The 22038-nt window shown below is 39.4% G+C and overlaps 1 protein-coding gene across 6 annotated transcripts in view; it reads left to right on the top strand.

The window, feature by feature from the left end:
* Positions 1-21872, top strand: part of FBXL2 (F-box and leucine rich repeat protein 2) — a 73007-nt gene extending 51135 nt beyond the window's left edge. For 4 of the 6 annotated variants that reach the window (XM_065665438.1, XM_065665439.1, XM_065665441.1 and 1 more), the window contains 11 exons: positions 3062-3156; positions 6206-6274; positions 6361-6456; positions 6768-6894; positions 7090-7164; positions 9357-9487; positions 13227-13287; positions 14707-14751; positions 15044-15100; positions 18916-19128; positions 19998-21872. In XM_065665438.1, the coding sequence (XP_065521510.1) occupies positions 3062-3156; positions 6206-6274; positions 6361-6456; positions 6768-6894; positions 7090-7164; positions 9357-9487; positions 13227-13287; positions 14707-14751; positions 15044-15100; positions 18916-19128; positions 19998-20105 (1077 nt within the window). In that variant the 3' untranslated portion in view covers positions 20106-21872. Of the gene's footprint in view, positions 1-3061; positions 3157-6205; positions 6275-6341; positions 6457-6767; positions 6895-7089; positions 7165-9356; positions 9488-13226; positions 13288-14706; positions 14752-15043; positions 15101-18915; positions 19153-19997 lie in introns of those variants that run through there. The other 2 variants (XM_065665440.1, XM_065665443.1) reach the window with 2 other exon arrangements.
* Positions 21873-22038: the final 166 nt, after the last annotated feature.

Raw genomic sequence — 22038 nt, 5'->3', positions numbered from 1 at the left:
GTAAAGGTATAAATGGTGCATTTGGATGGAATGAAATCCTCTGAATCAGTTTCACCATCCAGACACAATTTTGTTGCTGGTCAAGCCTCTCTGTGAGGATGCCATCTAGTGCAAAAAGCTCTCTGCATGCTTTCCTGTAGGATTTTGAGATTGGCACAATAAAATGCTGAACAACTTTTCTTAACCACTTACACAACAAATCAAATCTAGGCATGTATCTGATTATGTTTTATGAACGTTTGCTTTATGAGGTTTGGATCTTGCCTGGAATGCAGGTACATGTGGATTAAAGTCCTTTTCAGCATTTAACAAAATTATTACGGCAGTCTTGTCTTCTGTAAGAAAAACATATCAGCTAATTAATCATTAATATCATTAATGCTATCATAGATGTGCATAACAAAATAAAATATGACATTAGAAAATTAAGACAAAAATCCATGGTGAAATACAATTCCTAAATTGAGTCTGAACTGGTTTATTATTTGTTGTTAGATCCAAATCAAATTTATAATAGAGTAATGAATTTGCTTTTGCATTTTACGTTATAGTTTCTTAGTTGCATGAATAAAATCCAGATGGATTTCATTTGGTCTTGTTTTGCCAAGCATGGTTCAAACTGTTCCTAAAGCTTTGCACTAATACATAGCACAATTTTTTTTCACCACTTTTAAAAAATTATTGCCAACTCCTCTTCTATACTGATGTTAAACATGAGGATCTTGCAGAGGTAGGAGAAAGAGTTTTGGCATCTGACTCCATCTAAATGCGCCTACAAAGACTTGGAGCTTTAATGTAATATTTTCAGTTACTTTAAAAAAAGATTGCATTTCTTATTTGTTAAGAAATAATGAAGAAAACAGAAGGGTCTGTGGTCCTTCTGTTGGTAGGCCTTTTCTGTGTCTGAAACCTTTCTGCTATTTAGAAACACAGTATTGGATTTTAATGTTTTCAATATATTTGTCTTATGTGATACCTTGAGATACTGTGTTGGTGTTGCCCTTTGAGACACTGTGTTTGTAGCATGGGATTCAGGAGAAGAGATGAAATTAAATTATGATCCTCTTTTGCTATAAGAAGCTATTGTGGTTTGGAGCAATGTAGTTCAGTATATTATAGTTAAGTATATTTGTAATTTAAGCCCTTTACGTTTATTCATAAGAGTACATTAAACCAAAGGTTATTACATAAGGTAGTTTTGAACATGGTACTCACATTTGGTGTCAAAGAACTCTTTTTCTTCAGCTGTTTTGGTAAGATTTTTGGTCTATAGATTTAGGGCAGGTAAAAGCTACTAATTGGATCTAGCAATTTTTTGCTCAGTTTGACATTGTACTGGTTGGTGATGTTTCACGTAGCATCAAGGAGTACTTGATCTGAGACTATCAAATAAGGAAAAATCAGGGTTTTGTGAAATCTTCCATATTGAAGACCTTATGTGGTAGAGAGTAAAGAGGGAGGTGGAACTATGAAAAAATGTTTATTTTCTGTGATGAAGATGTGTAAAGATCATCTTGAAATTTAATGTGCCTTAGGATTTTTTGGTACATGGAAGCAAATGTAAGCTGAGGTAATTTGAAAATCTAGGGGTTTAAGTCACATTGAATTATTCAAACAGTTAAACACATTTCAATGCATTTTACTTTTTAAAAATGCTCTTTGTTGGGGTTTATTACATGCTTAAAGAAATAAATGGGTTTGGGAAAACTGTTTCTATTTTCTTTGAATAACGCAGTAGGGTTTGGCTTTTTTCTGCAATGTAGATTGAACTCCCCTTATATGTTATTCATTGAACACTATCTGCACAGTGAAGGTATTTGGCCTCTGCTGAGAAAGAATTTTGTCTAATCAGAAAGCTTTAAAAAATACATAATTTTGTTTGTATAGTGATTTTCAGTTTGTTTTGGTGTAAATTCTTCTGAGATACAAGATAAACAATGTTGCTTATGGACTAAGAAACAAGCTCTGATAAGGAAATGTTTTCACATAGTGATAACCAGGACTTTTGGTATTGGAGGTGAACAATGAGCAAACAAAAATCCATTGACCTGTAATTGTATAAGTATTCCTTCTGAAAAACAAAAAGAAAAGAGAACAAAGAAAATGAAAGATGCTATTAGCTATTTGGTATTAGTCCTGTTTGTTAAATGGTTGGTGTTGATTTCTCTTACCTTATGTCCCTAAAATTAGACACAATGTGATGTCTAGTATTTTTTTTGCAGTAACCACCTGCTTTTTGCTTTTATTTTTCTTAAAAAAAATTAAATAAATATAAAAATAAATGAGTATATTTTTATTGGTGTTTAAATAACATTTTTCCCTAGTGCTACTTTCAGACTGAATATTAGAAGTACTGTGCTATTCTGCTTACTCCTGATTTATAACAAAATTTGCTTTTGGGATGTAAATAAAAAGCATTTTATAGCAAATGTGGGGTCAAGTAGGAGGTTTTGTGTGTAAACTGTGCTTCAGCCTCGAACAAATAACGAGGCATAAAGCCTGTGAGGTTCTTTGTCATTATCAAGTGTTAGGCACAGACACCCAAATATATGACATTGAAGACTGGCAGGTGGGCTCAGGCAGATCCCTACCGGAGGAACTGTAAAACAGGAGGTACAGAGGCTGTAGTTCAGTGATGTACTAGCCTAAGCACGTCCTAGTGGTTAATTTCAACTGAGATGCTGTAATAGTAACTGTGATCCTTGAGGCATGCCTCCCAGTGAACCTCTAGGGCAGTTCTTCAGTTCCCTACACATCTGACAAAACTTGAAGATGATTTCAACAATCTTAATGGGTAGTTATTGCTGAGAGAAAAAATTGAGTCGTGTGATAGACTGCAAAAAAAGGAGATGGAGCTAAAGATGGCATTGAATAGCACTTCAGTGTGGGTGGAAAGTCTCATCAGGCAACTGTTTTTCTTCAAAGCAGCAGAAGAAATTCAAGGAGGTGTAGTTGTGGTGGGGTAGAGTTGGGGTGGGTGTTCGCTCCCAGCATTTTTTATTTGGTTAGAATGTTACATCAGAATAAAACTCAACAAAATCTTCCTTCTATTTGGTTTAAGGGTCGAGTTGTGGAAAATATATCGAAAAGGTGCGGTGGGTTCCTGAGACAACTTAGTCTGAGAGGATGTCTTGGTGTTGGAGACTCCTCCTTAAAGTAAGTAAAGTCCAAGATTGAGACATCACTTATTTCCTAATGTCTGGACCAAAAGCAATTATTGTTACATTTGTTTGGATTTCTGAGTGGTGACTAGTGGCCAAAATGGGACACTGAAGTACTAAGTACCTTAATAGTGACTGAGATGTCTATTTGAGATCGAAGTATAGCTATTATTCTCTGAAAATGAACTAAGAAATGAGAACTGTGATCTTCAGAAATGTGTCTTTTTATTCATTAGTATTATGTTGATATTCCATTTTCAAGCAGTTAAAATGTTTTCAGACCTATACTCTGGTGTCCTACAACGCTTAATTTCATGAGGATTAGTCAGTCAGTTTATAGTTTAGCTCCTAGTCTGGACAAGAGGTGACCCAAGAAATGGGAGGAAGAATAAAGACTGATACAACAAGGAAAAGCCTTGGATTTTCTTCTGGCTCTAATTTAAGGACATGCAGGCAACAGGATCATCTCAGGAGTCTCTAAATAGAGACGGTGGCCCTTTTTTGTACAGTATATAAACTGAACTGTGCAGTTTGTTCCCAGAAGATTATTTGGATCCGTGTAAGCTTTTTCTGTACACAAGCTGTTTAGCCAGATCCCTCTGTGAATATTTCTCCTGTGTATTAAAACTCAGAGATCCTACCTCCAGCTGAAGTATCCCTAAGCCACAAGTGCCTTAGGGCTCCAAGAGTATTTGGCAGAAGCCTTGGGGTATGGCTTTTTACAGGTATGCTTTCTTCTGCTGTCACAGGAGGCTGTGTTAGGTCTGATACAGTGTGGCCATTCTTCAGTGGAAAATACCAGCACAAAGCTTTTTGTTAAGCAGTGGGTATTTAGTGTTGTGTGACCTTTAGGTCTTCCTAAAATTTAGAAGTAAGTCAAATTCACTGATATTTTGTGTCTAGGGTAAATTAATCCAGCAACTAGTTGAGCACTAGATTGCTTTAGCAACCCAAATAAGCATCTTAGCTTCAGACCCAAAGATTTCCCCTAAGCTTCCCTTGCCTCTAAGCTATCTCCCTGACTGCTTTGTGGTGTCTCCACCTTCAGTCAGTCTTGCTTCCTCAGGGGAAGGCACGTATTATTACCATCTCCCAGATTACTGGCAACTGCTGTCAAAAAAGAGGTAGCTCCAACCAGAGTGAACTTTCTGTAATGCTGCTCCAAGTTCCCAGAACATTCAGACAGACAGTTCTTGTGTCCTCAGTAGGGGAGTCAATACCAGAAGTGGAGGAGAGGGGAGAGGCAGGATCTGAGAGGTAACAGCTACCATGAGGAAGAGGTAGCAGGGTCAATGAGTTAGGACAGCAGGTAACAGTTTTCCCCCCAGTAACTATTTTCACATTAGGTTTAGGCTCCTATTTGTGCCTTTCAGGGTACTAAGGCTAGAAGGCTGCAGTGAGGGTTGTGAATAGGACCAGATATCCTAAGTGGGTTCATGTAGTAATGGCATTTGAGAAGGTGGGGAGGGCTGGAGCTGGGATATTTTGAAAAATGATGTTTTCAGTGAACAGATACTTAAAATAAGCATATAGCAGTTCAGTGTGTAGCATGTGTACATCGTTGGGATGAGAGAGCTAGTCATACCAGCAGGTAATAGGACTGGCTTAGCTGAGACTGGCTACCAGAGTGTTACCAGCATTCACACGCACGTCTGTGACAACTAACTGGTGCAGGTGGTGGTGTCTAAGGCACTTCAGAAAAGAAGATGGTTCACCTCTGAAATGAAAGCAGGTTCTATTGAAATTAACAAATGAATGATAAATGCATGAGCTTTAAGACTTTCAAAACATTAGCAGGAGAAAGGTGGCATTAATTTTCAGATACTTGTTCTAAAAGCGACTTTACCTATGAGCCTTCTCATGTTGTTTCCAGATCTGTTAGTTTTGTGGGTGATTTTCTTTCTTTGTCCTACTTCTACATCAAATTTTGTTTAAAAATATACAGTCATGGAAGTAGGTATTGGCCATATAAATACTGGATGTTTGTGGCAGCTCTTCTCAGGACATGCCCCATGCCTGAATCTTGGAAGGAAAGTTTGCTGTTCCTCCAGTGTAGCATCTTCCCAAGTGATGTGAAGAGTGTCTCAATTGTAAATCTCCCTCCAGTACATGAATTTTGAAATAGCTGTTTTGAGAATTGAAGTGAAAACTCTCACCAGTATAACTGCTTGCTGGGTTTTTTTTCCATTGTTTCCAACCCACACTGGAGAGCCAGGAAGTTGTTACCAGCTGAGCGTGTAGTTGGATCTGTTAGCCACGGCGGGTCTCCAGACAAAACTGTTTTTGTGCGTTTTCCTCCACCCCTGCCAATAAAATCCATGCAGTTGGAGAAAACATGGGCATAAAACCAGTGTTCTGAAATGCAATGCAGCTGTAAATATTACTCTGCAGAGATGAAAAGAAAGTTCATGTGTTTCTCCTGGGTAATTAGTATAATGATACATACAGGCTTTAGCAGTATAATAGCTCCAATCATCCTTATAGTTCATACCCAGTAGTGCACACAGATGTATTTTAATTTTTAAGATCATAAATAACTGATTTGCAGTCCACAGGGCTTTCCATTGGTAGTTCGACAGGCTTAGGTCCCACTTCTGCATAGTGTAAGTTACATTCCTTTTCATTTGATGTGGGAGCAAGCTCCTACAAAGACTTCAGTAACGAGATGTGCAAAAACTCTTCCTGACAGCTTAATATTTAACTGATGTGATACTTAAACCTTTCTGTTTATGCCCTTAATGTTTTTAGTTAAGGCATTTGAAGCAAATCAGGTCTGGCTTATATATGACAAACACCTTGCTCACGTGGTATTTGAGATATGGACAACACTTTTTTTTAGGAGTTATATAAGTCAGAAACTTATATTAACAAAAGGAAAAAGCAAGAGGCAGACATATTAGAGGTGTACTTTGTAATTACTCTGTTGCTTGAAGATTAAGCTTTTTGGCTGAGGTAGAAGGTGGTAGGGGACATGAGCGCACTCTAGTGACTGTATTAGAGCCTGTGAGTTATATATTAACTCCAGGTTTTTGTTGCTGTTTTAGGACCTTTGCACAGAACTGTAGAAACATCGAACACTTAAATCTAAATGGGTGCACAAAAATCACTGACAGGTAAGTCAAAGTGTTTTTTTGTTTGATAGGAAAATTTGGAAGAAGAAGTAGCTGAAGGTATTTTTAGTGTGTCTGCTGTTTTGCAGCACGTGTTACAGTCTTAGCAGATTCTGTTCCAAGCTGAAACATCTGGATCTGACATCTTGTGTAGCCATCACAAACAGCTCTTTGAAAGGCTTAAGGTAAGAAAATTCAGTGTTTTGTATTAAAGAAAAGCATTTAAAGAGCTGTTCAACATTTAATAAAGTTAAAAAAAAAAATCACTGCTGAACCTTAATAGTGTGTATCAGCAGTGACCCTGTTCTATATCTAGGACTTCTTGGGTGTAGACTGCAATGTTTGTGTGTGGTCTTTTCTCGTGACTTTTCTGTGGAGGCCTGGCGCAGTCCACTGGCTGTCATTAATTCCTAACAGTGTGTTTAATTTGGGTTTCCCACTGTTATGACTATTTGAAGGCTGGATTTAACTTTATGTATTTTTTTAATTCTCCCAGTGAGGGTTGCAGAAATCTGGAACATTTGAATCTTTCCTGGTGTGATCAGATTACGAAGGATGGTATTGAAGCACTGGTGAAAGGGTGTAGTGGACTAAAAGCTCTATTTCTTAGAGGTTGCACACAGGTACATAACTGCTTGGGTGATCCTTTAGGAATAAAATTTTATTTTGGGTTTTTGAAATCTCCATGAATTAAAAAATACCATTTTTGTTATAGTCTTTTGTTCAATGTTACAAAATGTGTATGTTCTTTGGGCTGCTTTGCTGTGCTTTTAATTTCTTGTTTCTTTTCCTATGTCCTGTTTAATTGCTGAACAAAGTTAGAAGATGAAGCATTGAAACACATTCAAAATCACTGTCATGAACTGGTGATCCTGAATTTGCAATCCTGTACGGTATGTATTTGGAGCTTGAAAAGATACATTCTCTAAGAATCATAAACCATTTTTGAATTATAATGAATTGATCTGCTACACACTTGAATAACTCAAATAGCATATCTCTGCACTTTACAGAATTCTGTGTGGAAATCTTAATCTTGGAGGTCTTAAATGAGCTGGCTTTTTCTACAGCCAAGTGTAGATTTGGAGTGATGGGTTAGGTTTTTTCCACCTCATTATATCTTTTAACAAGCTCCAGAGTAAGAATTAACTGCATTCATTCAAATCTCATGAACTGTGTATATGCTAAACCATGCGGTTTCACAGATGTAAATCTTGTTCTCCCATCCATTAAGGTCAAACATTTTGGTCTGTTCGGAATTTTAAGGTTTCTAATGTAGCAGATGACATATTGTGGGCTACACAATTGAGAGTAAAATGTATTGGCATCAACTGAAGATTATTCAGAACCGTCTATGTATCAGGAGAAAGGCATGCTTTCTCAATGGAAGAACACATGCTTGGTATGGCTTAGAAGCATGCTTCCAGAAACAGCCAGGGCCTTTATGATTAAAGGTCTAGCACTGATATTTACACAGCAGATCTCCTTGTGCTTTAGATGATCCAAACTTTTAATTCTAGTGGCTCTGTTTTGTGGACCTTGTAAAATGCCAGGCCAGCAGCTATGAAATGAACCTATATTAACTCTGGAAAATGCACATCTGATTGATAGGTACATTCTTCAGAGAAAGGTCTTAGAAAATGGGGACTTGCAGGTGTTTTTGTGCTTTTTTTTTCTTTCCCAAGAGAGATGTAGGCATTGAATGACAAGCAATTTCAGAATGGAAAATTTTTGTATATAACTTGAGGATTTTGATCATCTCCAACAGCAGCATAAAATTTACATAGTCCTTACCTCCAGCATAGTTCCTGTTCACAATAATAGTGTCAGGAGCGTCTCCCAGAAAAGCAAGATAGTTCTAGAAAATAATGTTTTTTTGGGAGTCAAATCAAGAAATACCTGATTGATATTGGTCTTTTCTTACCTGTATATGATGCAGATCCTTCTAGATCCACAAAAAGATGACAAGACTTTTAGTTTTCTGTCTAGAATAATTTCTATTTGATGGAACAAATTGCAAATACAAACTTATGATACTAAAAAGTGCTGGGTTGGGGGAGGGGGCATAAGGTGATCTCAGATCCTGTTTTCACCTGTGAAAGGTGGTATTTGTGGTAACAGCCTCAAATATGCTCAAGTAGTATTACGGTACCTGGATGTGTGGCTTTTATAGAAAAAATATGTATTTTCAGTTCAAAATACAGTAGAGGTCTTTGTTGTTATTGGAAGAATAATGGTAGGCCAGGAAATAAAATAACCTGTTTCACCATGAAGGATTAGTCATTCAGCAGAAAAAGTAAATTCTTGGAGTTAGGAGTGGAAGAATACTTTTTCCAGAATAGAAGACCTGTAAACAAAGTAGTATTTGCACACACACCCCCCCCCATAACCCAATTCCCATTGCTATTTTGTGTGCAGCTTTGTGTGTTATTTCTTCTAGCTCCTGTGTCCAAATTGAAGAGTTTTTCTTTTTTCCCCAGAATATCTAGTACAAAACAATTTTGCAAAATGAAAACCCCTATTTTGAGTTGAATCTTTCAGTTGAAGGCAGCTTTTGCTTTGAAAATTATCCAGAGATGAAGGATTTTTACCCTTGGGTCCTACTGCTCCAGTGCAAAATAGGTAGTCAGCTTTACTGCTGTCTAGCTTCAAGTTCTCTTTTGCACTGTTCCTGAACTTACACTTCTCTGGAACAAAAGACCTGCACTCTACAAACATATAAGCAAACTATTTAACACAATGACAATTACAATTAAATATAAATAATTTCAAAACAGAGAGAAAATTATGAAGCAAAATCATAGTGAAAGAGAAAGCCAACAATGAATAACTCTGTGCTTCAAACTGCCTTTGAGCAGTACTTGAGATCTGTGGAAAAATACATAGATGAGTAGGAATTGTCTTTTGATTGTTTTCAGTATTAATCAATGAACATGGTTTCATGAGAGTATTTTTTGGTTGAAAATCCACAGGTTGCCCTGATTATATACAGTGTGATGCTACCAGTTCAGTTAATATGACTTGATTTTTATTCTTAGCTGATTATTTGATAACGGAGTAACTTCAGCCTTCTTCTGTGTTGCAGCAAATTTCAGATGAAGGCATTGTCAAAATCTGTAGAGGATGCCACAGACTTCAATCACTCTGTGTTTCAGGCTGTAGCAACCTGACGGATGCTTCTCTCACAGCACTTGGTCTAAACTGTCCAAGGCTGAAGTGAGTATATCATGAGCCTGTCGTGAGTATGTCATGTTCTTACTGGCCTGGTCTAAGAAATTCACTTCTGAAGATAATCAGCTGATACCCACAGGTTTGATTTAGCTCTGTGTTGCTTTGCATTACCTTTGCAATCAAAACATTAAGTTAGAAGTGCCAGCTGGATAGAAACTTGAGGGCTGGTCCTCTATAGCTATCATATTAATGTAGTCTACTCTATATCAAAAAACAGATTTCATAGATAACAAATAAGACATGATGAACCAAGAAGTTCAATTCTGTGCTTCTAGCTAAGTATTTTAGGTACTAATTACAAGCCAGAAGAAAAGAAGATACAAAGGCCATTATTTTTTTAAGAGTAAAAATATCTGTAGTTGTGTCTTGTGATGTTTGTACTCTGATGTGGTTTTATGCAGCCATTTGTCTTGCAAAAAAAAAAAAAGCTAAATCATATCTGAATATATTTAGAGACTGTGGTTTTTTAATGTGGTTTTAGTATGCTCTGCAGTGTATCCTGGCATTCTTCAATTCTGATATGGAGTGTGCTAAAGTCTGATGTTTATGGCATGTATTTTGAGTAATAAGGGCTCATCAGTTAAAACTAATGTTAACTTTTACGTTGGCGTTATTTGTGCTGACATGTAGGTTATAGTGGCATTCTCAGAAGTGGGGTCAGCTTCAGCTTTAATAAGAAAGCTCCGTCATGCCGCAGTTGTAGAGATGTAATGCTTCTTGTGAGGTCTGATTTCACTGTAAATTAAATCAGAATTTTTTAGATAACACTAAATTGCTATTTCTGACAGGAATGTGCAAGAGTCAGAGTTGTTACACTTCAATCACAGATAAATGGAGGGAAGTGCAGATCGTTGTAATTAGGAGAAGCAAGTGTTCAGTATACTGACATGCAGTGTTCCTTTAGCTGATTGAGTGAAGAAGAGCTTTTGCTATTGTAGGAAACCTGTCCTTAAGACAATTCCAGAGTGACAGTCCCTTTCACGTAACAGTTCATACTTACTAGAGCTTATGTGTGCCAGTGCTAGGGGCTTAGGAGTCTTCTGACACGTTTAATTGTGTTCCTGAGAAAGCTGTGCTGTTACTCTGGGTCTCTTCCCACGATTTCTCTCATGCTCTCAATTCACAGCTCGGATTGGAAATAGGAGTTTTAAAGTGCTGTTAGTTGTTCAGTTCTTTCCAGTACAACTGCAGCAGGAGCCGGTTTGACTTTGGTAGGTAAACTGTTAGCTCCTGTCTGTGCCACGAGGGGGAAGGCGTCTGCCGTTCTTCTGTCATGAGGAACAGTGTAAGGAAAGAGAAAGACCCTTTGCAGTGGTTGCTGCAGTGGAGTGCGTGATGGAAGGACAGATGGTACAGCTGTTTACATCTAGACTTTTGGGATTGTGTAAGGAAAGTACGTTATAAAAAATTACCTTGCAATCAAAGGGAAATGTAATTTCATACTTGTTCATACCTTCTGAATATTTCGGTGTTGAGTATGAAAGAAAACTCTGCTGCCTGTTAGAAGCTTTTATTTCTGTTCTTTTGTACTGTGCTACTCTCACTTCACTTCAGGGTACGGGAGCCCTACTATGCTGCTCTCCATGATACCACTGTTCTGCAGCTGTTACCACTTAAAATTACATCTCCTTGAAAAGAAATACTAAGCTTGACCAACTTCCTTCAGCTGCTTTTTTCCCCTGCATCAGGATGCAGCTGTCCCCTCATCTCTCTTTATACCTGCTCATTTAAGCACTTGGTATCTTATTTTTTTCTACTTTTTAGCACTTTCAAATGTAAAAACACTGGTAAGAGTTTTGGTGAGGCTTATGGAGAAAAGCACCCATAAAGGTCTTTGTCTAGGTGGGGCTGTGAAAACTAGGATCCTCTTCCTTTAACCCCATCAATGTTATCTCCCACCTGCTGCTAATTTAGTAGGGATAGGGAGGTGCTGTGTGTGGAGGCATTCCAGGTGTACCCACATCTTAAAGTGCTACTGGGAGGTCTGTCTTGGAGAACACTGCTTTATGAGAGCGATGAATATGCTCTCAGTGATCATTTTGCCTCATCAGCTCCCATTCTAGGTCCTTTGTCATGAATCACTGGGTGGGATATAAATGTCAGCTCTATCTGGAAAAAAAATTAGAGCCCTCTCTAATTAAGAACAATCACTGAAAGCAAGAATTAGAACTTTACCCATTTTCATGCTGAGCAGTGTCTTCCCACCTGTTTTTCATTTGTGAGCTTGATTGCTGCAGCCTGTGTATATACAGCTTGCTCTCCCCATTCTGCTCTTCAACCTAACTGCACACCCAAGTTCAAAAAAACTAGAGCTGCTAGTCTTGTGGTTTCTTACGCCTCTTTTTCCATCTTCTTCTCAAGCAGATGTAAGTAGCATCCTTCCCATTTTGCACCCTTCGAATGTCATCCCTTTCTCCCCACTTTAAAATCAGAAATTTAGTGGGGTTGGGGATCCAGTGGTTGTAAGTGAGGTGGGGTTGAGAGTAAGGAATTGATGAAAGGAGTGAGAAGGTTAACACATGACCTGAGTCATATTTTGTTTTGGTGGTGGGTTTTTTCCATTCCTGTTTGGTCTCATGGATAACTTTCAGAGTAGCTGAGAATATTTTATGATAGGTTAGTGACTGCCCTTGATGGGAGGGAACAAAGTTCCCAGATGTGAGTCTATAGAGAAAAAGGGGTGTTACAGGCATCCATTTGAGAAGCTGTACCTGTGTTGTACCTCTCTGTTGGCTGCTCTTGAGTTTCCATTGTACATTTGAATCGTGTTGGAGATGAGGGTGTTGGAAGTGGTTTTCAGGGGTGTATCCTGTGAGGCTTAACCTCTGAACTCTGCTGTGCTGTTGCTTTTGGCTTTGAAGAGACTGATCCAGCAAAGCCATAGTCAAGAGTCTGTCATGGTTTAACCGCAGCTGGCACCATGCAGCTGCTTGGTCACTCCTGCTGCATGGTTTCTGCTTATTCATCCTGATACTTACTCCACCTGCAAAGTAAAATGTGTTCATTAAGAGAAAGAAGACGATGACAAAGATGGCAAAATATTAACGGGCTGAAGGCCCGTTCTGCCTATTATAGTGGTGCTGTTTGGGGCAGATGACCTTTCTTTTGTCAGTACTGCTTCCTAGGACCAGTGGAGAGAGTGTTAGGTTTATCTTTCCAAAACACTGTGTTATTTTCTTTAAGGTTGTGTTGGTATTGTTCATTGGTTTTACTGTGGCCTTGGAGATTTTTTGTTCCTTGCTTTCTGGTAACTTCCTTCACTGTGCTTCATGCCCTAAGTGAATTTCTAGTAAGCAGTTTCTCAGTTTTATGGCTTCCCAACATCCTGTGTTTGTATAAGGGGTTTTAGATGCAGGCTTCATCTGCATTCTCTTTAACTTGGGTTTTATTCTCCCGTATCTTTCCTCTGATAATGCATAAAAGAACTTGAGCATTTTGCTGTCTTACTGAAACAAGGTTAAAATACCTATAATTAGGTGTAATTCCACACTAAACGTTGAGAAGATTGAGGATTGAACTTAATCTGGTCTGTAACTATTAGGATCTTCTGATAAACTGGATTAAAAGTCTGCCTAGTGTTTTTGAATTGCAAATCACTGAAAAATAGGCATATATGTGTATGTTTCCTATTGAGAGCTGTAAGTTGCAGAAGACAGATTTGTATCTCAAATGCATTTACTTTACTCTCTGCTAATGTTTTCTTTAACATTTAAAACTTTTCCAGGATTTTGGAAGCTGCAAGATGTTCACATCTTACAGATGCTGGTTTTACCCTTTTAGCACGGGTAAGGGTCACTTCAGAAGGTTAGAGCTTGCCTTGTTTTCATTGCTGCTGAGCAGCTGTGAGTTGATGCAGTGCTGCTGGGAAGAAGTATGAGAAGCAGAAAAACAAAGTAGAAAGAACCCAGCAGAGGAAGGGACTAAAAAGTAGTTTTATTTCTGAATTATACTTAGAGCTGCAATTTGATCTATTTTCATAGAATCATAGAATAATTTTGTCATCTATGATTGCGTTTTTCACTCTTTTGTATGTTTCAATGGAATTTATTATGCTTATCATAATTCAAAACTTGTGTTACATATTCTAGCTAAATTTCCCCTATAAGCATAACACACACCCTGGTGATATTTACATCCCAAGAATCACTGTATAGTAGATTATTCTAAGCATACCATTAAGTTACAAAAATACATTATGAACTGTAAACACTTGTGCCCTGATTCATGCTGTAAATATGTAAAGTAAGCATATTAATGATGTCAAATGCTTCAAGTTAGACTTGTCTGCTTGCTGCTTTATGACATCTGAACACTAAAATAATAGTCAGTTAACAGGATTTGTTTGCACTGCTGATGTTTAGGGAGAATGCAGGGGCTTTTTTCTAGCCACAATGGTAAAACAGAGTGGTTTCTAATCATCCACCACTACAGCCTTGGGCTTTGGCAGTCACTTCCAGCTTGCCTTTGGGAACTGCAAGTTAAACCATTTCTTCCTATGCCTGTAAAAAATGGGCTGGGGTTTGGGCTGAGCCATAGCAGCATGTGGTCTGCTGCGAGGTCACAAGGTTATGTTATATTCTTGAAATGAGTCATGATCAGATACTAAAAGCACTTTTACAAGAGCTTGCTGGGGTTCTCTCAGTGTATTGGTAAAATTGCTTGTACAGATGAGAAGTGCAGCTTTCTCTCAGCCTTAAAGTGGACCGTGTGTTAATGTTTTCAGCATTCATTAGCAAAGCACATTGTTTTTAATGCTGCTTTATAATGTATGATGGTGAAGAGAGATGTTCCGTGGGCTTAAGTCTATTCCAGATGAGTTTGATGCAGGTTGGTGTATATGTCTGTATGGAGGTTGGTTATCTTTAGTGCACAGGTTGTAAGTACCTTAAGTTTGAATTGAAGTTGATTCCAAAAGGGAAGCAGGGGTGAGTACTGGTACATACTGCTCAAACCTTGCAGAGCAAGGAGGAGACATTTCACTTGGCAGGAGAAAGGCTGAAATGTAGAGGTTTGAGAGGGAGGTGGTGTGTGGCTGGTGGACTTTTAATCTTTACCATTTTTTGTCCTTTGGTGATCAAATACTTGAAGGGATTTCCTCTTGAAAGCTGTGCCATCTCCTATCACTACTCCTGTGCATGTTTTTATATCTATATGTTGGTTTATTTCATCTTTTGTTCACCTGTTTGCTTTTTTATTTGTTTTAGAATTGCCATGAGCTGGAGAAGATGGACTTGGAAGAGTGTGTTTTGGTGAGCTTTAATATGAAAAGGAATATTGAACATCCAGTGTAAGAATGCAGTTCATTTTAGCACTTTCAGCTAGATGTATTTTGATTTTTATTAATAGTGCTGTGTTTATGATAGTAAATAAAAGTAGTTATTGGGAAATTCTATAGAGAGAAATACTTGAAGAGTAATAGGTGATTGCGTGTTTTCCAGAAATAACAGAACCTTCATCTGGTAGAGAAAGAGATTATCTTATTTGAGGGTTGACTCTCCTGCTGTCTGTTGCTTATGGTTGGTTGGTTTCTTTCATTTCTAGATAACTGACAGCACATTGATACAACTTTCTATACACTGTCCTAAGCTACAAGCATTGGTAAGTTTAACTCTTTGTTTGTGAATTGTAATGCATTCCCCAAAACTGCACACATACACAACTGCTGTTCACTCTGTATCTAGACAAAGTTCCTGATGTAATATGATACTGTGCAAAATATATGCATTTTGTAAGTATTCTAAAGAAGATTACTCCTAACATATTTACATCGTGTGATAACAAAATATTACCAAATCAGTGAGTAATAACCAGAAAGCTTGTATTTTTGTGGTTAACATCCTTCATATTTGATTACTTACATTACTTGGATCCTTCATAGATACCTTTGAAGTGTTCACTAATGTTTTTCTTAGAGAGTATGACTTTGCATCAAATACTGAATAAGCAAAACCACGCAGTGAAGATAAACCTAATCTGTGTGATCACTCTGGTATCAGTTTTGCATGCAGGCATTTTTCCCAAGGATTACATTTACATAGTAAATTATGAAAGGTGGTTTTTTTTTTTTTTTGACCTACACTTTTGAATGCAATTGGAGAAGATTGAGATGCTTTCAGTGGGGTACCCTGCTTACTTCAGAGAACTGTTTCCTAGGAAGTGCTTGCTTAGATATTTCAAAACATCAAAACCAATTTCAAGTGACATAAATTTGGCTGCTCTTCAGACAGGGTACTCCAAAATTGCCAGGCTGTCCTTACAAGAGGAGCTCCTGTATTTAGGCCAGTTGTGCCATAAGGGTAGATTTTTGTATATACTACTACAGATCTACGTGAAAGAGCAAGCATCTTTATAATCTCTTCTTGGATAGGATTAAAGGAAGGTTTGCTGCTTCATTAATTAAATGGTGTTATAATTAGTGTTACTCAGTGTTACTAAGGTAGCAACATAAGAAGAGATGGCTTTTGAAAAGGAGCTTGTTCACTATTTTCTATTGATGGTGGGTTTTATTTTTGCTCATTAATTGCCTGACCTCATTTCTGTACCATAATTCTTAATATTAAGTCAAATGAGAGTTGTCAGGAGATGTGGAGCCATTTATATGGGACACTTTCTGTTTTTCTGTGATGGATATGTTCTTGTATTGTAATCGCAACCATAACCTGTATTTGCAAGAGATCCTTTGTACCAGTTGTGCCAGTGCTGCACCAGAGGTACCATAAAACTTCGTAATTCCCAAGTATCTTTCTGAACCCGTTCTTGTTTGCTGCCTCTGTGTGTGTGTTAGCCCATGGACGGGGAAGTGTGGCACTGGTAAAATAACACAGCTTTTCTAAGGGAACAGGGAAAACTTACTTTTTGATTTGATTTTTACCCTAGGTGTAGGAAGGTGTAGGTGTATCCTCAAAGGTGTGAGTGAACAATGATGGCTCAGAATTACAGGGAAAGAGAAAACAGACTAGCAGGTGCCAAATAACCTACGTGTACTGATGTGAAGCTTCAAATATGAAATCACATACTGTTGATGGTTCTGCTAAATCTTGACTAGCTGTGCTTTAGCATATGTTTAGGCATATTTACAGATTAAACAAATAGTTTGGAGTTGTAGAAGTCAACTTTGAGTTAGTTTCTTGGTGTTTGGAGACTCAGGAGATAGTGGAAATAAGGAAAAGCACTGTTAGACCAATTATAACCAATGGTTATATGGTTATATATGGTCATCAGTATCAGAGCACTCAAACGCTCTATTACTTACTGGACTTAAGAAGTAATTTCTGTTGAAAATGTCTAATAATTGCACATTCAGATTATTGGAGAAACTGAAATACTCATTACTGGATGTGAGAAGTCAATTGAATTCTTCAGTTAAGTTGATCGTATGTCACTCTCACAATATGATAGGTATTTGATTTATACACAGCCTTTAGTAAGGATTAACAAAATTAACAAAAATAAAATTCTTTGGTGTGAATCCATATATTTCAAAACCTTTGAAACCAGTAAAGGTTTCAAGCAATTGTGGTAAAATTCCACATTATTAACACTTTATGACAGGCTTATGAAGTCAGAAAGGTCAGATAACACGAAGTATGTATCATTTGGCATATTTGTTTTACAAAGTTGCACGAACTTGGCTGTACATCCTGTATTGTCCTTTCAGCACTAAACACAGTGTCTCAGGAAAGCTGCTTTTATAAGCTGCTTACTTCCTGGATGGAAAACTCTTAATTAGCCAGCGGGTTGCTGCTGTAACCAAGAGCTCCACAGAACCTCCTGTCCTTCCTTGAAAACAGCAGGTCTATTATAAATGTTCTTTAACCCTGCAGCTGCTGATTGGTTCCAGGCTGTGAGCCAAATCAAATGCTGAGAGCACGTACATAAAGGAAGTTAGGTGTAGGAAAGACCTGGAGTCTTTAGAGAATTGATGGACTTGCAGAACATGAACAAGTTGTAAGTTAGGGCAGCGCTGACTTGCATCGTTATGGGAGACAGCATGCACTGGTTGTGGTGTTGCTTGGAGTTGCTGCCAGCTGCTCAGGCTTGTGGGTTTGGTGGCATTGGGCCTGCTGGAGCTGCTGGGGGCTCCCCATCATACTTGGGGATGCTGCAGACTTGTCTCAAGCCTCTTCTCTGGTTACTTGTTCATCCTCTTGAGAGAAGGAGGAAAAGCTGAGGGGCAAGTTGTTCTAAAGGACAGGGCAGGACAGACCTGTGTGTGGCAGCAGGCAGGAAATGCTCGTCACTTCAGCTGAGGTAAAAATAAGGGTAAGGTTGGTAATGCTCAGGCTTCCTTGTCAGGCTGAAATAAAAGATAGATGTGTTGTACTGAGAGAAGGGAAGGATTACATGTTTGATTTGGATGATTAGCAGGAGGTTTGCTTGCTCTGAGTTAAAAAGTGCTTTTGGATTGCTGCAAGTGTTTCTTCATCAGCTGCTGTCTGAAAAAACACTGGCGGCAAAGCAAGAACCAGCCCCCATTAGGCTTGGGTACAAGTATGGGCTGAGCATGAAGCAAGGAGCCTAGTGCAGAGCCCAGGGCAAGAGGACTAGAGTTCGTAGATCCTGCATGTTCCCAGTGCAGAAGACTTGAGAGCATTCATTTCACTGGTGGCAGAGTGCTCGTTAAGCCTCCCTGAGGAAAGCCTGTTTTCTGTTGTCATCGTCAGACTTCTCCAGAAGTCATGAATTTCCTGAAGGAACCAGGAAACTGCTTTGTGTGGTGCTGCTGCCTGAGATGCTGCAGCTTTTCCCATGCTCTTGAAATTCAAGGGAGTAAAATAGCATGCTGAAGAGGAGCAGAACTTTTTGGTTTATTATGCTGATGGCTGCAGAAAGGCCTTGCTTCTGCAGCTGTACAAGATGTTTATTACTCCTTGTACATACAGCCGGAGGCACTGAGCACTCACGTGTTTTTGAAATCACTGGCAAATCGGTCCAGTTCGATTGTTCTTTGTCTCCACGGACTTGCATAGGCTTGGTCCCGGTGGCATGTATGAAAACGCGGTAGATTGTGAAGCACTAACTCCTGTGAGCAGATCCTCGCCTGTTCCTGCATGTCCTTGAGCATCTCTTGAGTGCTGTCTCCTGTTTTCTGGCACAGCACATGGGCTGTTTGTGTACAGTAGCAGAGATGCCTGACAGTAGGACCAGAATTCCCCCATTCACATAGAACAAAGGGACCTGAGGAGTTCTGCCAGTGGCCTGCGTTTTGGGGCTCTACTCATGTTGAAACCAAGTTAAATACAAAGCACAGCTCTTTGGTGGAGCAAAGCTGTTTTTTGGTTGCTCTTCTGGATTTCAGCTCTGTACTATTTGTTTAACCACTAGAATGAAGTAGGTTGAAGAGTTCTGATGGTTGGAGGACAGAGTAACTTGGCCTGAGCAATGTGTTAACTGTTTGCCTCTCTCTCTTTTAGAGCTTATCTCACTGTGAATTGATCACTGATGATGGGATTCTGCATCTGAGCAACAGTACTTGTGGTCATGAGAGGCTGCAGGTCCTGGAGCTTGATAACTGTCTCCTCATCACTGATGTGACGCTGGAGCACCTGGAGAACTGCCACAACTTGGAGAGAATTGAGCTGTATGACTGCCAGCAAGTGACACGAGCTGGAATCAAGCGGATCAGAGTACGTGTTCGCTGACTTGTGCCGGTAGGAATGAGCTGCTGATGCTGCTTGAGGTTGTGTAAATCCTGCGCATGTCCCAGGCGAGGGAGGATGGACAGAGTCTGAATATGGTTCTGTTAGTTGCTCACCTTTAGGAATTAGATGGAGCTTTTCTGTATGAGTAGTAATGATTGCCCGTTTGTAGCTCATGACACTTTGCTGTTGGAATGATGAGTGCTTTATCTTCTGCTTTATCTTCTGCTTTCTGTATTATTATTTCAGACAGCCTTCTATGTTTTCGAGATTGCGTAGTGGCATTAACTCCTAAAATACAAGTTAATATATAGCGCCAATAGCAAAACATCTGCATGGAGAGGAAGGGACTATATGGCTGTTACGCCCTCAAGTCCAGACACAAACCTTTCCTCCATGTACCTGCCCTGGTTTAGCCTGTTATACTTGTCTGCAGCTTCATTCCCAGATTCCTGTCTGAACACCTTTGCGATTGGACAGTGACTATTGAGGGCATATGCCCAGTTCTACTCCATGCTGCTCTCTAGGATGAGAGAAGTAGGGAATAGGGGAGACAGGATACAGTAGCTGCAGTAGCCAGCATCCCCTCTCCCCTGCAGCAGAACACGTGTCTGGGCTGAGCCATGCTTTGTTGGGAAGGAATTGGGAACACTGTGCAGGTGAGAGCCCAGTCATCGCATGCCTTAGCTGGATCAGACAGGAGAATTACAACAGCTTGGACTGTATCCAGTGTACAGATGCTTCCTTTTTAGCTAACCAACATGAGAGCCCAGGTGTGGGCAGCAGTTGAGGTGTGCTGCTGCTTTTCACTAGTTGTGTTTCTTTCTCGCATTGTAATGCAGACTTTTCACCCGCAGGCTCATCTACCTCATGTGAAAGTTCACGCTTACTTTGCTCCAGTAACTCCCCCACCATCAGTAGGAGGGAGCGGACAGCGCCTCTGCAGATGCTGTATCATTCTCTGACAGTAAGTGCAACCACACAGCAGATTTCATTGTTGATGTTGAAGAGAATGGGACTGCAAAGCAGTGGAAGGAGTTGGTTTCCTGACAGTCCTAACGGTGGTGTTTGGTCATCCAGTTTTGTGACAAGAAAAGCATTTTTTTTCCCAGGTAAAACTCTTACCATAATGTGCAGCTGTGGATTAAGTTGGTGATGCTTCAGTTTGTATTAGCAACTCCTTCCTTCTGTTGGCATGAGAACTGAAATGCCGTGTAAAACGTGCAGGCCTTTCAGCTTAGCAGTTACTTGGTGGAAGTTCACTAAACTTGGAAGTTAATTTGCATTTGTAAGCACTACTTGGTGTGAAGTTGTGTAACCTGACGTGGGGCTCAAATCTGTTGCACCACAGAACCGAACCTGCTGTTCTGTAACATATATGACAGATTAAACACCAGGTTTAAGGGCAAATCAGCTTTAGCAGATGTTGACCAAAAACCGCAAGGTAATCATGAGCTCTTGCAGCCAAACAGCTTATACTTTTTCATGAGTCAGCTTTGTATTTAATTACACAAGGGGACACAATAGGTAATGTCAAAAGGTAAGGTAGTACCTCTAGGGAACTGTGTAAATAGAGATACTTCCCAAGTTTCTGAGCTTGGTTCAGTTAAGTTGGTGTAATGCTTGCCTGTCACTGAAGCATGTTTTACACCCAATGCCATCAGCCTTTACAAGGGGATAGGAACCCGCTGTGGGTGGAGCTGAGCGGCTGGTGCAGCCACATGGTGCTTCCTGCAGCACTGCTCCTGTTGTCCTTAGTTACCTCCTTGGGCTGTAAGGGAAAGATGCTGCTGTTCTAGAAGAGAGGGTACTCATGCTTTGCTACAGCTGAAGAATGGAAACCAGGTTCAGTTATGGGAACTATGATTAGATGGAGTAAGGAATTCCAGCTGTTTGTCACACCTGGTCTTGGGGCACAGCAAGCAGATGGGCCGATAAAGCTGTAGGCAGGAGTTGAACCAAACCTGTGGTTTTCAAATGTAGAAAGCCAAACTCTTCACATTTGGGTTACTTGAGAAGCTGTCAACATCTGAATTACAAGAATAGTAACGTTCTATGTATTGACTCTTAAGGCCATCCTTAGTTCTTCAGTGCTAGAGGATTAGATGAACTTTTTTATCTTAAGCAACTTAATTATCTGAGAAACTCCTCAACAGTTCAGAAAGAAACCTTTTTTGTGTAAGACTGATTGTGTGTGTATGTATGTCTTAAGAGTTCAGGGCCTGTGTGTTTACTGAAGATTAATAGTAGTGGCTTAAAAAGCAGTTGGAGAAGCTACTTCTGGGTAGTACTGCAATTCCCCCCACGTATTTAAAGCTACTTTTCAAAAGAAGTGTGAATGTGTTCCAGATAAGGACAGTAACTGGAAGCCTCAGCTTTGAGGTTAAATTACAGGTTAGAGTGCAGCAGTACACGGATTACTACTATAGAATAAGGTGGTCAGGGCTTGTTTTTACACAGCAGTGGTGGAATGCTTGTTGTTACCATCATGCTTCAAGTTCCATTAGGATCCATCCTGCTGTAACAGAGAGTTTTAAGCAGACTTTCTTGTCACCTGTACCATGAAGGTCACCAGAACCAGTACGTCAAGTTGTATTGCCCTTTGTTGGCTCATCTTTTTTCTAAGATCATAATGACCCCTGTAAGTCTATTGCATTTAAGATGTACAAACCCAAATGGAACCTATTCTGATATAAGCCACTTAAATAAACAATCAGCTGATGTCATTTGGATTTGTTTCAATCATTTAAAATTTAACTCAGTTGTGTATCAGAAATAGAATATCAATGTATGTGTGTCAGGTGCAGGATAAGCTACCGAGCTGGTTTGCTTCTGTGACTACCTTTACCTACTGTTATCACTAGGGCAGGTTTTGCAGCTCATCTGAATCTGAACGCC

The sequence above is a fragment of the Lathamus discolor genome, chromosome 2 (genome assembly GCF_037157495.1).
Source record: "Lathamus discolor isolate bLatDis1 chromosome 2, bLatDis1.hap1, whole genome shotgun sequence".
In the NCBI taxonomy this organism is placed as follows: Eukaryota; Metazoa; Chordata; class Aves; order Psittaciformes; family Psittacidae; genus Lathamus; species Lathamus discolor.
This window is presented reverse-complemented; position numbering and strand designations above follow the sequence as displayed.